At 34.4% G+C, this 15,164-nt stretch overlaps 2 protein-coding genes across 2 annotated transcripts; both read left to right on the forward strand.

The window, feature by feature from the left end:
• Window positions 1-1,042: 1,042 nt before the first annotated feature.
• Window positions 1,043-4,253, forward strand: LOC114311993 (putative AC transposase). Its single transcript, XM_082912291.1, has 4 exons — window positions 1,043-2,397; window positions 2,491-3,758; window positions 3,858-3,942; window positions 4,035-4,253. Exons 1-4 carry the CDS (start codon window positions 2,339-2,341, stop codon window positions 4,045-4,047), a joined length of 1,425 nt encoding a protein of 474 aa, XP_082768417.1. The 5' UTR covers window positions 1,043-2,338; the 3' UTR covers window positions 4,048-4,253.
• Window positions 4,254-11,245: 6,992 nt separating this feature from the next.
• LOC145816093 (uncharacterized) lies at window positions 11,246-12,272 on the forward strand. The gene is made up of 2 exons (XM_082912335.1): window positions 11,246-12,085; window positions 12,243-12,272. Exons 1-2 carry the CDS (start codon window positions 11,246-11,248, stop codon window positions 12,270-12,272), a joined length of 870 nt encoding a protein of 289 aa, XP_082768461.1.
• The last annotated feature ends 2,892 nt before the right edge of the window (window positions 12,273-15,164 follow it).

Consider the following 15,164-nt stretch of genomic DNA (forward strand, 5'->3'; position numbering starts at 1 on the left):
AGCTGAAATGACCCTTTTGTCCCTGGATATATATATATATATATATATGCATATGCTTGTCTTGGTTAGGGTTTCATCACAGAGACACACTCAAAGCCTCTCACACAGTACTCACTCACGCCGCTCCTCTCTCTCTCTCTCTCTCTCTCTCTCTCGCCACTACTGGTCTGTCCCTCTCTCTTCCCTCCGTCACCGCCGCACCTCCCTCCGTCACCGGCGATCCTCCCTCCGTCACTCAAAGCCTCTCACACTCACTCACGCCGCTCCTCTCTCGCCACTGGTCTGTCCCTCTCTCTTCCCTCCGTCACCGCCGCGTCTCCCTCTGTCACCGGCGATCACCGGCGATCCTCCTTCCGTCACCACCGCGCCTCCCATCTCTGTTTAGGTCTCTCTCTCTCTCTCTCCCTCTCAGCTGGATTTGTGTTTTTTTATAGATCTGTCCCTAGATATATATATAGATCTGTTTTTTTTTTTTTGAATCTATTTTATAGATCTGTTTTATAGATCTGTTTTTTTTTAATCTATTTTATAGATCTGTCCCTTGATTGCACGATTATGTTTTCTTACACAATTATATGTTATCTATGTCAACTTTGTAGAATAAATTAGAAAACAAATCCCTCCTCAACTTCTCCAAATTCTGATCATGCTGTCAAGTATTTGAAACCAAAAAGACCAACAAATCTTGAATAGCTCTTGCATGTCAGTGGTTGTAAAAAAATAAAAATGATTTTGTATTGTTTTATACCACGATAAAAAATACAAATCTTGAATAGTCTCATTACAACAAGATAAAATTATGTATTGTTTCAACACTATATTGTCTGGCTTTAGTTGAATTCATGAAAATGATTTTCTAGTGTTTTATACCACGTAGAGGCAGTGAAGTATGTTATTTTACATGCAAAATTTGGGATTCTAATTATTCAGGAAACTAAAAAAAAAAAATATTCTGCCCATGGAATCTGAAAAGGAAAAAAGAAACAAAAAAGTTTGATTTTTTTTTTTTTTTTTGTGTAATCTAGTCAAATTATGGCATCAAAAGGGATTTTTTTGGTTTTAGAGACTACACTTTGCTGCTTACACTTAAAATTATAGCTTTAAAAGTGGTATCTTGAATTGGCAGGAGGCATTGAATTTCTCTATGACTTGAGTTCAGTAGAATTACAATCCCTGTATCTATGTCACTATGTGAACTACTGAATATAATTGTATAATTTAATGCCCGCATTAACTATAACTTAAAGGCTTCATGTTTCTTTGCTTTCTAATTTGAAATTTGTTTTTTAACATTGTCAGGTATAAGATATCTCTTTGTTGATATCAGTAAATTTTATTGCTTTGTGCCATGAGCCTATCATTTCAATTAAATGCTCTTTTGACATTTTTGAATTTTTTGTCTTGTGCTGATTTCTGCACTTTGAAAGCGATATCTATCTAATATTATTTTCTCTGTTTAATCTGTAAATCATTGATATTTGGCTCACTACTGTTTCTCGAGGTGAAATTTCTACCTGACTTGTAACAATTGAAGAGCAAAACATAATCCAAAGAGAAATTTGTTTAATCATGTCATAATTTGTTTAAAAGATGATGAGTACTTAATTTATTTATATTAATTCAATCCATATTATTTTTATAAAGGTTAAAAATGTCAGATGTTAACTCTGAAGCACCAGTTAACTCTGAAGCACCCGTTAACTCTCAAGTACCATTTGAGAGTGATGCGTCACAACATTCATCGCCAGCTACGAATACACCTACGAACTCACCGTCTCCCCTCTCTAATCAACACGTTATTGATTTAGAAGAGTCTAATACTACTTGTGGAGGAACTAAAAGAAAACCAAGTATTGTGTGGGAACATTTTAAAAAACAACAAGTCAATGGGGTGTGGAAGGCAATATGTAATTATTGTAATAAGCATCTTGGAGGTGATTCAAAAAATGGAACTAGGCATTTGCATGATCACCATAAGAGTTGTACTAGGAAAAAAGTGATGGACATGAGGCAAAAAGTGTTAACTAACAACTTTAGTAGAGAGATTCCAAAAATGAATTCTTATATCTTTGATCAAGATTTTGCTAGGAAAGAGTTGTCACATGCCATAATCTTGCATGAATATCCCCTCTCTATCGTAGACCATGTTGGTTTTAAACGATATTCAGCAGCACTTCAACCATTGTTTAAAGTGCCTTCCCGAAATACGATAAAGAGTGATATTTTAAAGATTTATGATTATGAGAGGGTGAAGACATTGAGTTTGGTGGAGCATAATAAAAGTAGGGTGGCAATCACAACTGATATGTGGACTGCTAGCAATTAAAAGAAAGGATTCATGGCTATCACCGCACACTTTATTGATGATTCATGGACATTGCAAAGTCGCATTTTGAGGTATATTTTTGTAAATTTGCAAATCATTTAAAAATTCTATCTTATTCAGTTCAATTTGCATATTAATACTTGTTTATGAACATCATATTTTAGGTTTATTTATGTTCCATGTCCACACACAAAAGAAGTTCTTTGTGATACTTTGCTTGAGTGTATGATGGATTGGAATATTGATAGAAAAATCTCGACTGTTACTGTTGATAATTACTCCACAAATGATGCCATGATTACTATGTTGATGGATAAGTTAAGTAATTCATCGCTTTTGTTGGGTGGTACTTTATTTCATATGCGTTGTTGTGCGCATATTTTAAATTTGATAGTGAAAGATGGATTAGATGTCATACGAGTTGGTGTGGAGAAAATTCGAGAGAGTGTAGCTTATTGGACAGCAACACCAAAAAGAGTAGAAAAATTTGAAGAAACAGTCAACCAATTGCGTATTCCACATACTAAGAAATTAGGACTTGATCGTGCAACTAGGTGGAATTCGACCTACTTGATGCTTCAGACAACCTTATTGTATAAGGATGTCTTTTCTAGGTTGAAAATTAGAGAGCCCCAATATAAGACTGTGCCAACTGAGCAAGAATGGGAGTTTGCTAGAGAGATTAGTGGGAGATTTAAGATTTTTTTTTCTATCACTGGGTTGTTTTCTGGTACAAAGTATCCCACAGCCAATGTTTGTTTCCCAGCTTTATGTGAGATTAGAATGACACTGTCTCAATGGCTCTCTTGTGAAATTGAAGTGATCAGAACAATGGCATCAAAAATGGTGGAAAAATTTGATAAATATTGGTTAGTGATACATGGTGTTATTGGGGTTGCAGTTGTACTTGATCCTAGGTATAAGATGAGTGTATTGGAGTTTTATTTTGAAAAACTTTATGGAGACAAAGCTGAAGATGAAGTTGATAGGGTTCGTCATATTTGTTATGATTTGTTGCAAGAGTATCAGCACCGAGTTAGTATGGAGACTGATGTTGTTGTTGGTGACTCTTCTGCTCATCCAGAAATTGTTACAGAGACCCTTTCAGAATTTGATTTGTTTATTAGTAGAAAGAGAAGTAAAAAAATGAAGAATGTAAGATCAGAGTTGGACCATTATTTAGAAGATGATGTTTTGCCGAGAACTTCAGGTTTTGATGTTTTGAATTGGTGGAAAGCTAGTGGACCGAAGTATCCGACTTTACAGGCAATAGCTAGGGACATTTTAGCTATTCCTGTATCCACTGTTGCTTCGGAGTCAGCATTTAGTACTAGTGGAAGGTTGGTGAGTCCACATCGTAGTAGACTTCATTCAAACACATTAGAAACATTAATGTGTGCACAAAGTTGGTTGTGGGGTGAAGAGATGAAAGGTATTATTCCATCCAATTTACATATTATTATTTCACTTTTTATTATTTATATTACCATGGAATAATTTCACTATTGAATTTATATTCTTTACTTTTTAGGAAATTCAACATTGGAATCGGTGGGCTATGCAACTATATATGATGATGATGAGATCGAGTCGGATCAGTCATGTGCCACTTTTGTGTTAGTTGTCATCTTTTTTGTTGTAATTAACATTTTTTACATTTTATTATTAGTGTTAATTATTTATTTTTTTTCCTTTTGTTATTTACCAGGAGTTCAAGTTGAAGGAGATGATGGAAGTTGTGTGGTTTGTATGGGTTTGAAGAAACAATGGATTTGCTTTTTTTTGTTGTAATGGATATTTTTATTTTTATTTTGAATTTCAATTTTTGGGTAACCTATCCCTTGCGGGTTGTGCTTGGGATTAATTATTTTCTTTGCTACTTGTTGAATTTTCTTGTGTGCTGCTGGACACATGTTTTGGTTGTGTTATTCATGTTTTGGTTGTGTTATTTTGTTGCTACAGGATGCTTTGTGTGTGGGTTGTGTATGTATGGGCTGCTGAATTAATGTTTATTAATGTTTTGCTACAAGATGTTTATTGATATTTATTGATTTAAATGGATGTTGTTACAGATTTATTGATGTTGCTACAGATTTATGGATGTTGCTACAGATTTATTGATGATAGCTTTATTTATGGATGTTGCTACAGATGAGGTTTTTTAAATGGATGTTTATTGATATTTATTGATCTAATTAATTAAAAAAATGATATTCCAACTGATGGATGTTGCTACAGATTTATGGATGTTGCTACAGTTTTAATTAATTAAAAAAATGAAGCTATTAGGGTTGATATTGATAAATTTCAAAATTTATACATCCAGTATTGAAGGGTGATTGAGAATGTTTATTAATGTTTATAGAGTTTTACATAAAAAAAAAAAATCGGGGATTTTCCGGGGTCGGGGATCCCCGATCCCCGATCGGGGGCGGGGATAGGGTCGGGATAGGGGTCCCCGTCGGGGATCGGGGACGGGGACGGGGGGGAGTATTACTTTCGGGGACCGGGGGGGTAGTCCCCGGCCCCGCCCCGCCCCGCCCCGTTGCCATTCCTATGCCTAGTCACTTGTTCAACTTATCAACATTGGATTCTATATAGCTATAATTATCAGCTTCAATCAATACTCGTTTTTTGAGAAAAGCTGCTGATATAGATATCTATATTGATTCCCTCAGTCACATGCCTCCAAGAAATGAATAGTGAAAAAAGTCAACTTTACTATTCACTATTCATCAAAAAGTCAACATTACTATTCATCATTCATCATGATTCAATCCAACCGACAAATTCAGCACAGTAAAAAGCAGCCATCAACTTTAGTCAATCATCGAAAGCAGACAGCTCCCATGTGCTCCTGATGCTCCTTTCAAGTCAGATTATTCACTCACAAGGCTAACAGTAGTCTCTTTTGATTATGAAAGGGTCTATTCTATCAAGAATAAGGCAGAGTTAGAAAATTAAGAGTATTCCTTCCTCAAAAATAGCTATCTCTGTAATTTTCTTTTTCAAGTCCGTTTTCAAGTTATGTATTTTGAAGAGTTGTGTATTTCACTCCATTAAACAATTGTAAGTTTTATTATTTATGTTTATTTAAATTATGTTGACTTAAACTATATTTTGGTGCTATTTCCTCCTTTCCTTCCTGCTTCCTGCTTCAATGTCTTTTGGTATACAAATATATATATATATATATATATGTGTGTGTGTGCGTGTGTGTGTGTGTGTGTGTGTGTGATTGGGAAACATTATAAAAAAAATCATGTTATAAAAAAAATATATTGTTAAGTGTAGCAATGAAGATGCCATTGGATTTGAGTAGCAAAATGTACGGAGGAAGCGATCAACTTGAAAAACTTAGCAACACGATCATGATGTGTATTGTAATAGGTAATTTTATGCCATCTTTACGCCCTATGATTGACAAAGATATCTTGACCAACAAAATAGCCTTGGGTATTCTTGTAATCACCGTGATTGTGAATGTCTGCATCCAATTAGGCACTTTTATAATTTCCAAAGAAATACTAGTACAACATGTTTTTGTTAATTTTTTCATGTTTAATATCAACTTTCTCGGCAGTTACTGTTGCTACCACTAAAAAAATATCTAGAATTGAAGTATAGTGAAATACAAAAAAAAAAAAAAAAAAAAAAAGCATTAAGAGAACACATTGGAGAGAAAATTGCAGTTGAAAAAACTAAAAGAAAATGTCAACAAGTATTGGATGATGGCAGAAACTGGGAGCCCCAAGTTTGTGATGGCACGTTCTGTGACTTGCTCTACTTCAGGGGTGATTTGTCTCATAACTGCTCTACTTTTAGCACAAATGGAGTTTCGAGTACAGGATATTGTTACAATCTGGGATTAGATTATACGGGGTCAACAACTTTAATTTTTGTAATTCAGACTGCTACAGTGGGCGTGGGGATTATTGGTCCGGTATGTAGATGGCTCACTGCCATAAAATTCAAATTTTCCAAGGAAAGGACCAAAGGCTTCAAAACTGAGCTCAAACCAGAGAGTTCTTGGATTAAGGCGTTGGAAGAAGAGCTCCATAGTTCTTCAAATCCGTGGTCTGAAATTGAGAAAACTTGTGTAGCGCACCAAAAATCTAGTTTTGAACTTATGTATAATTGTTTAGGTTATGATTGTGGTAGCAAGAAAATTATTTGAATGGATCCGTCATTTTTAGTAAATTTGATCTAAAAAGTGGATTTTGGCAAATACAAATTCATCCTGATGACCATTATAAAACTGCCTTTACTACTCCTTTTGGTCATTACGAAAGGAATGTTATGCCCTTTGGATTAAAAAATGCTCCTAGTGAATTTCAAAACATTATGAATGAAATTTTTAATCCCTTTAGTCGTTTTTCCTTAGTCTACATCGATGATATCCTCATTTTCTCTAAGTCACTAGATGATCATTGAAAACATCTTAATTCCTTTTTTCATATTATCAAATATAATGGTTTAGTCATCTCAGCTCCTAAAATTAAACTTTTCCAAACTAAAGTTCGATTCTTAGGTTATGATATTCACCAAAGTACTATTCTTCCTATCAGTAGATCTATTGAATTTGCTTCCAAGTTTCCTGACGAAATCTTGGACAAAACCCAATTACAACGATTCTTAGGTTCCTTAAATTACATTGCTGAATTTTATAAGGACCTTAGGAAAACTTGTCAACCCTTATTTGATCGATTAAAAGATAATCCTCCACCTTTGTCTTCTACACATACTGCTATTGTTCAATAAGTCAAAAAATATGTCAAGACTTTACCTTGTCTTGGTATTCCTACTGAAAATTCTTTCAAAATTATTCAAACTGACGCTTCTGATGTTGGTTATGGAGGTGTCCTTCTTCAGAAAATCACTCCTCAATCATCTGAACAAATTGTTCGTTTTCATTCTGGTGTCTGGAATAAAGCACAAAAGAATTATAGTATTAAACAAGAAATTTTATCTATTGTTTTATGTATTAGTAAATTTCAAGAAGATATTTTAATCCAAAATTTTTTATTACGTGTTGATTGTAAAAGTGCTAAATATGTTTTAGAAAAAGATGTTCAAAACATTGCTAGTAAACATATTTTCGCACGGTGCTAATCTATTTTAAGTATTTTTTATTTTGATATTGAATATATATCTGGTAGTCAAAATTCTATTCCGGATTTCCTTAACCACAAATTTTTACAGGGTGGATAAAGGATGGCCACTCCTTTTATTTCTTACCATAAATTAAAAGTCACCTATTATAGAAAACTTGTTTACCAAACTGCTTACCGTATTGCTTGCCTTAAGACAGCTCGCAAAGCTACTCGCTGTGCACAATTCATACAATTTCATCAAATTACCAGTCGTCACAATTTACTTGCCCATTATACTAATTGTCTTCCTTTCCATATGAACAAATTAGATATCCTCAGTGGATACTAATCTTGTTCACCTTCTTTGCTTACAGATGATAAGACCTTCTAGTAAAGCCATTGTTCTAACTAGTAAACCCATTGTTGTTCCTCCTATTGACCTAGTCACCAGATATCATCTTATTGACACTATCAACCGTTACCAAGTTCTTGGTAATATCCCTAAACCTAGTTATACATCCGCTCTTGCTTCAGATCCATTCGCTTCTTCTTCTCAGTCACTCACTCCTTACCCTCCTAACCCAGTAAAATCAATCCGATCTAATTATGTCAAATTTCAATCAACTAATCTCTTTTTCAAAGAACCCATTCACAAGAATACCCATAATGTTCTTGATCTAGTTAAATCCTATTTCCCTCCTGGTTGGCATTTTGTTCCACTCCATCCAGAAAAGTCAATTACATACTACAAAGATATTCTCTTTTATCATCAGTCAACAGTCATTAAACTCATCTGTGATCATACATACACTAGTAAAATTGTTTACCATTCTCTTTACATCCACAATATAGTTTCTCTTGATGAATGGGGTTCTCCTTTTCAACTCAGAGATTTACCTGGTCATACAATCCAATATAGTCATTATGACTATATAGATTCTTGGTTTAAAGTTCTCCTGTACCAAAATAAGTCATACAGTCACTCTTGGTTCCTCCAATTTGACCATAAATTCAAGTCAGAATTTCCCACTTGGTTTCTTATATGGTGGACTCAGCATGGTGCTATTCCTGAGATCTTCCCCTCTATTTTAATTGAACAATTAAATTATTTCTCTTCTGTTTTTAAACTCAGTCAACAACAAAAACAATTTCCTTGGTTACTCATTTTTATATCCAAATACAAAGTCCCCTGGATATTTAAATGGCAATGTGCTATTTCTGATAACTTGGTTATTCGCCAACACTTTGTTAAATGGTGGGATAATTTTAAACCCCAACGCATAATTGATCAAGTTCAAGAGGAATTCCTAGTCAATCTCCATGCACCAACACCTGCAATGGTCAAAGCTCAGCAGAACCCAACTGCTTCAGTCACCCAAGGAACTCAAGGAAGCCCAACAATTAGCTCTTCCAAGCCCAAATCATCCAAATCCAAGTCAGCTCAGTCAAAGCCCAAAGCTAAGACCAAGTCATCTAGTGATGAATTGATCCGGATGGCCAAGCTATTTATGGCCCAAGCCAAGTCACAAATTGGAGATGAAACCTCTGAAGAATCTAGTTCCTTTGAAGCTTCAGCCAACAATGATCCTTATGGGCCCCAGTTTCAAGATGCTCAGGACACATATGCTTAAACAGTCAGCCATTAGATTCTATATTTGTATATATTAGCTTCAATCACTACTTTTACTTTGAGAAAAGCTGCTGATATATATATTGATTCCCCATCAGTCAACTGTGCAGTCACGTTCCCTCACTACAAGTAAAAAAAAAAAAAAGTAACAAAGTTCTCGGTCACAGAAAGATGCTCTCTGCACCTATGTACCTCTTATTTTCAAGCTTTTCAGAAGTCACAAGTTTCATCGTATTTTTCAACTTTTGAAGTCACAAGCCTCACAGCTCCAATCACGGGTCTCACAGTTCCAAGTTTCACAAGCTCAACAGTTATCCACTTTGCCTATAAAAGAGGCTTCTCAGCCAAAGACCATGGCAGAAGGCAAAAAGAGAGTTCACAATTTTCTTTCGCAATTTCTCTCAATCTTTGTAAAATTTTAAGTTTGTTTTAAAATTCAGTTTCTAAGGATGCAAGTAGAAGCTGTATTCTCCAGTTACTTCCAGTAAACAATTTTGTATTTTCCGATTACTTCCAGTAACCAATTGTAAGTTAATATTATTAGTTTAATTTACTTATCTATTCTTATTTAAAAATATTTTGTTTAGTTTATATGACTTTTTTGTTACTACAAAGATATTCTCTTTCATCATCAGTCAATAGTCATTAAACCCATCTATGATCGTACATTCAGTAGTAAAATTGTTTACAATTCTCTTTACATCCACAATATAGTTTCTCTTGATGAATGGGGTTCTCCTTTTCAACTCAGAGATTTACCTGGTCATACAATCCAATATAGTTATTATGACTCTATGGATGCTTGGTTTAAAGTTCTCTTGTACCAAAATGAGTCATACAGTCACTCTTGGTTCCTCCAATTTGACCATAAATTCAAGTCAGAATTTCCCACTTGGCTTCTTCGATGGTGGACTCAGCATGGTGTTATTCTTGAGATCTTCCCCTCTGTTTTAATTGAACAAGTAAATTATTTCTCTTCTGTTTTTAAACTCAGTCAACAACAAAAACAATTTCCTTGGTTACTCATTTTTATATCCAAATACAAAGTCCCCTGGATATTTAAATGGCAATATGCTATTTTTGATAACCTAGTTATTCGCCAACACTTTGTTAAATGGTGGGATAATTTTAAACCCCAACGCATAATTGATCAAGTTCAAGAAGAATTCCTAGTCAATCTCCATGCACCAACACCTGCAATGGTCAAAGCTCAGCAGAACCCAACTGCTTCAGTCACCCAAGGAACTCAAGGAAGCCCAATTCCACCAGTCAGACTTCGAAGCCCAACAACCAGCTCTTCGAAGCCCAAATCATCCAAATCCAAGTCAGCTCAGTCAAAGCCCAAAGCTAAGACCAAGTCATCCAGTGATGATTTGATCTGGATGGCCCAAGCCAAGTCACAGACTGGAGATGAAACCTCTGAAGAATCTAGTTCCTCTAAAGCTTCAACCAACAATGATCCTTATGGGCCCCAGTTTTAAGATGCTCAGGACCCATATGCTTAAACAGTCAGTCATTGGATTTCATATATGTATATATTATCTTCAGTCACTACTCTTACTCTGAGAAAAGCTGCTGATATATATATTGATTCCCCATCAGTCAACTGTGCAGTCACGTTCCCTCACTGCAAGTAAAAAAAAAAAGTAACAAAGTTCTTGGTCACAAAAAGATGCTCTCTGCACCCATGTACCTCTTATTTTCAATCTTTTCAGAAGTCACAAGTTTCATAGTATTTTCCAACTTTTGAAGTCACAAGCCTCACAGCTTCAATCACGGGTCTCATAGTTCCAAGTTTCACAAGCTCAACAGTTATCCACTTTGCCTATAAAAGAGGCTTCTCAGCCAAAGACCAAGGCAAAAGGAAGAAAGAGAGTTCACAATTTTATTTCGCAATTTCTCTTAGTCTCTGTAAAATTTGAAGTTTGTTTTAAAATTCAGTTTCTAAGGATGCAAGTAGAAGCTGTATTCTCCAGTTACTTCCAGTAAACAATTCTGTATTTTCCGATTACTTCCAGTAACCAATTGTAAGTTAATACTATTAGTTTAATTTACTTATATGTCCTTATTTAAAAATATTTTGTTTAGTTTATTTGACTTTTTTGTTATTGGGAAACATTATAAAAAAAATCATGTTATAAAAAAAAATCTTTGTTAAGTGTAGCAATAAAGGTGCCACTAGATTTTAGTAGCAAAATGTACGGAGGAAGCGATCAACTTGCAAAACTTAGTAGCACGGACATGATGTGTATTGTAATAGGTAATTTTATTTCTTCTTTGCGCCCTATTAATGACAAAGTTATGTTGACCAACATCACAACCTTGGGTATTCTTATAATCACTGTGATTGTGTATGTCTACGTCCAATTAGGCACTTTTATAATTTCCAAAGAAATACTAGTACAACATGTTCTTGTTAATTTTTCCATGCTTATGTTGTTTGTAATATCAACTTTCTCGGCGGTTAATGTTGCTACCACTAAAAAATATCTAGAATTGGAATATAGTGAAATTCACAAAAAAAAAAAAGCATTAAGAGAACGCATTGGAGAGAAAATTGCAGTTGAAAAACTAAAAGAAAATTGTCAACAAGTATTGGATGATGATAGAAACTGTGAGCCCAGAGTTTGTGATGGCACATTCTATGACTTGCTCTGCTTCAGGGGCGATCTATCTTATGACTGCTCTAATTTTATCAAAAGTGGAGTTCTGAGTGCGGGATATTGTTATAATCTGGGAATCAGATTATGGGGGTTAACAACTTTAATTTTTGTAATTCAAACTGCTACAGTGGATGTGGGGATTATTGGTCCAGTATGTAGATGGTTCACTGCCATAAAATTCAAATGCTCCGAGAAAAGTACCAAAGGCTTCAAAACTGAGCTCAAACCAGAGAGTTCTTGGATTCAGAGGTTGGAAGAATGGAAGAAGAGCTCCATAGTTCTTCAAATACGTGGTCCGAAATTTAGAAAACTTGTCCAGCGCACCAAAAATCTAGTTTTGAACTTCTATATAATGGTTCAAGTTATGATTGTGGTAACAAGCAAATTAACTCTTCTCATTTCCCTTTTTTTCGTTTGCCTGCTCATGTCATGTTACTAATGTTACTATAAGTTGTTTAAGGAGCTTGTACATAACTCAACATCCCTTATGAAGTTGGATATTGGCAATTATAATGTTTTGATTCTTGAAGGTTAAGAGGAACTTACTCAAAGTACCTTGAAGAACATTAATAAAGCAGCGGATCATTTCATCGTCAAGGCCAACAAATAGCAGCCCAGAAATTTAATCGAGCTTCTTTAACAGAAATCTACAAGTGGCTTCAAATGCATATTAGACTTTCACAGTGACACTGTTCCATAATTAGATTCTCAAGAACCTCCTAATTGCTAGGCTCTGCCAGTGGTGACTCTAACTTGCATCGCCATTGCAGTTTCCAAAATCAATAAGAACATGGCTGACAGGCTTGTGCGCACATGAGCAAAGGCCTCTCGTACGTCAGACATGTAGACGAAACCATGGATACTAAAAGGAATCTCATAAATAGTAGAGATGCTGCTGATGAAGTGCGGTTAGAAGTCAAATTTGATGGCAAGTGGATTGGTGAGGAACTCACCAAAATAGCTTCCAAAGAAACATCTTGTAGAGAGACTTTTCAAAAACTCACTGGTTGTGCTCAGAAAATTGTTATAAAATGAAATGCAGATATCAATGGAAGCCCTGATAGGAACCCTACCAATTGGCCCATTAATGTTATAGCAGCTAATTCCATGTACAGAATTTGCAAATCTCTATTGTTGGATGATGAAGGTAACAATCACCAGATAAGTCATGGCAAACTGTTCGTGAAATTATTTGATGTGATCACAGGCATGTTTCTTCTTTTTCTTCTCTTTTTTTTAACAAGGGTGTCTGAGGCTTTTCCTTGTACTTTTTATAGTCACCCGACCCATGCATACTTGGCAATTACCGGGGCCCAAACTCTGAGGGTGGCCTAAATAGAATCAAGCAGTTTATATGAGATTTCAACTCGTGACCTACGCTTCATCAGACGCTTATCATGACTTAACTTGGTACTTGTGTTATCAACTTACCTACCTGGTGTTATGTAATTGCAAGTATATTGGGCGCTTGTTGTGACATCCTGAATGTTTAATTAAATACCACATAATATTTATAGCTATATATAATTATAGTTGTATGTGATAATATATTATTAAAAAAATTAAATAACTAAATAAATAAATAAGTAAATAAATAAATAGTTTATAATTATATGAATTATTGGACCAAATAAAATGACACAAAAGTTAAGTAAATAAATATAAAAGTAATAATAATAATAATAATAATAATAATAATAATAATAATAATAATAATAATAATAATAATAATAATAATAATAAGATAGTTATCCAATCAAGATAGCAAATCTGTGAGTTAATTAGGATGGAAGGTGGCATTTGTGGGTTAAGTCACTTGTACAGAATATATAAATTTGGATCTGTTGGATCTATTCATCATTATGAAGATACTCACCAGATGGTGAGTCATCACGGGGCCTTGTGTATATAAGGCAAGCCGAGGCAGGAAAATTGATGGTACCAAAAAAAGGAAAATCAGAGAAGGTACTGCAAAGAGAGGAGTCTCGAAAAGATAGGGAAAATAGGAAGAAAACAGGAGGAAATAATCTTGAGGTGAGTTATGTTATACCTTGAGTCACTATAAAATATTTTACGTATGTTTAGAGTTAGCATAATTTATTTTACGTAATTTGTGTTTTATAAATTATATTAATATTTCGATTACGTTAATTATTTTTTGAACTCTATTTGCTTAAATTGAAACCCATGAATATGTTTGTTTAAATTTTAAAAATTATTTGATAATGATTTTATAAACAATTATGTTTTGAAAGTACTTCCATAGGAGTCTCATGCCTTGGGGAACTTAAATAACCATTGGCCTCTGTTTGGTCACTTTGTGACCCTCTGTTTGTCATGGATCCATTGACCCCTGTTCTGACTGTCACTCCAGTGACCTCTGTTCTATTTCGTTCTATACCGTGGTTATGATTATTTATTTACATAATTTCTGTATTTCAGTTTATGCCACTTTAAATAATTTGCTTATTCAAATTAAATTATTCTAGCTACCTATCCATTGTTATTTTGTTTTCCATATACTCTTGGCATAATATTTCTCACTCTGCTGTATGTTTATAGTTGTTACTCTTTCAGGTGATGAGATGTAAGGAAGACCCGTAACCTCATGTAGTGGAACCCGTATAAGAATTTGATATTGATCCGTTATTTTTTTTCTTTCCTTTTCTTCCTTTTTTTTTTTTTTAAGGGCTGGTTACTAAATGGAAAAAAAAAAAAAAAAAGAGAGCCCTATAGATGTACTTTCTTTTATCAAAATAGTTGAATGAAGTTTATTTTCTATTTAATTATTTTCTTACTTCCATTTTGCCTCCACCTGCGCCATTTAATTTGTTACGATTAGAAATTATTTAGTAAGTTGCGATTCCAGCCCTAAGCCCCTAGGGTTAGGTCGTGACACTTACCTTACCAACTTACCTGGTGTTATAACCATGAAGTGCTTTTCTAGAACCATTGAACGGAGGGAGAAGAGTGTCCGGCTCGCAGCTCAACTTCTCGGCAAAACTGACGAGATTCTGAAAATTTTTGAACAACATGAACTACTCTATGTAACACCCCAAAAAAATATTTAATTTTATAATTGTGAGATATAAAATGTACTTTAAATTAAAACTTATTGTATTTTACAAAATAATAATATAATGTTATTTGATCACTTTGAATCAAGCAAACAATATATATCTATATCTATATCTATATCTATATTATATTTTATTATATTATAATAAGAAGAAGAAGAAGAAAATAAAGAGAACATAAAGAGAGAAAAAAGAAATGAGTTGTAATTCATGAAAAGGAAACACGTGGTCTACCACGTGTAAGCATGGTAAGCCACACGTTTGAGCTTGGCCACCCAAATCACTTATAAATAGGTGGCGCAGTTAAAGGAAGGAAAGGAGAACAAGGAAAGACGGAAAATATAACGAGCGAGGGCCATAGAAGAGGGTGAGTCG

Source organism: Camellia sinensis, unplaced genomic scaffold (genome assembly GCF_055761805.1).
Source record: "Camellia sinensis isolate YWXY unplaced genomic scaffold, ASM5576180v1 Unanchor3, whole genome shotgun sequence".
Taxonomy (NCBI): domain Eukaryota; kingdom Viridiplantae; phylum Streptophyta; class Magnoliopsida; order Ericales; family Theaceae; genus Camellia; species Camellia sinensis.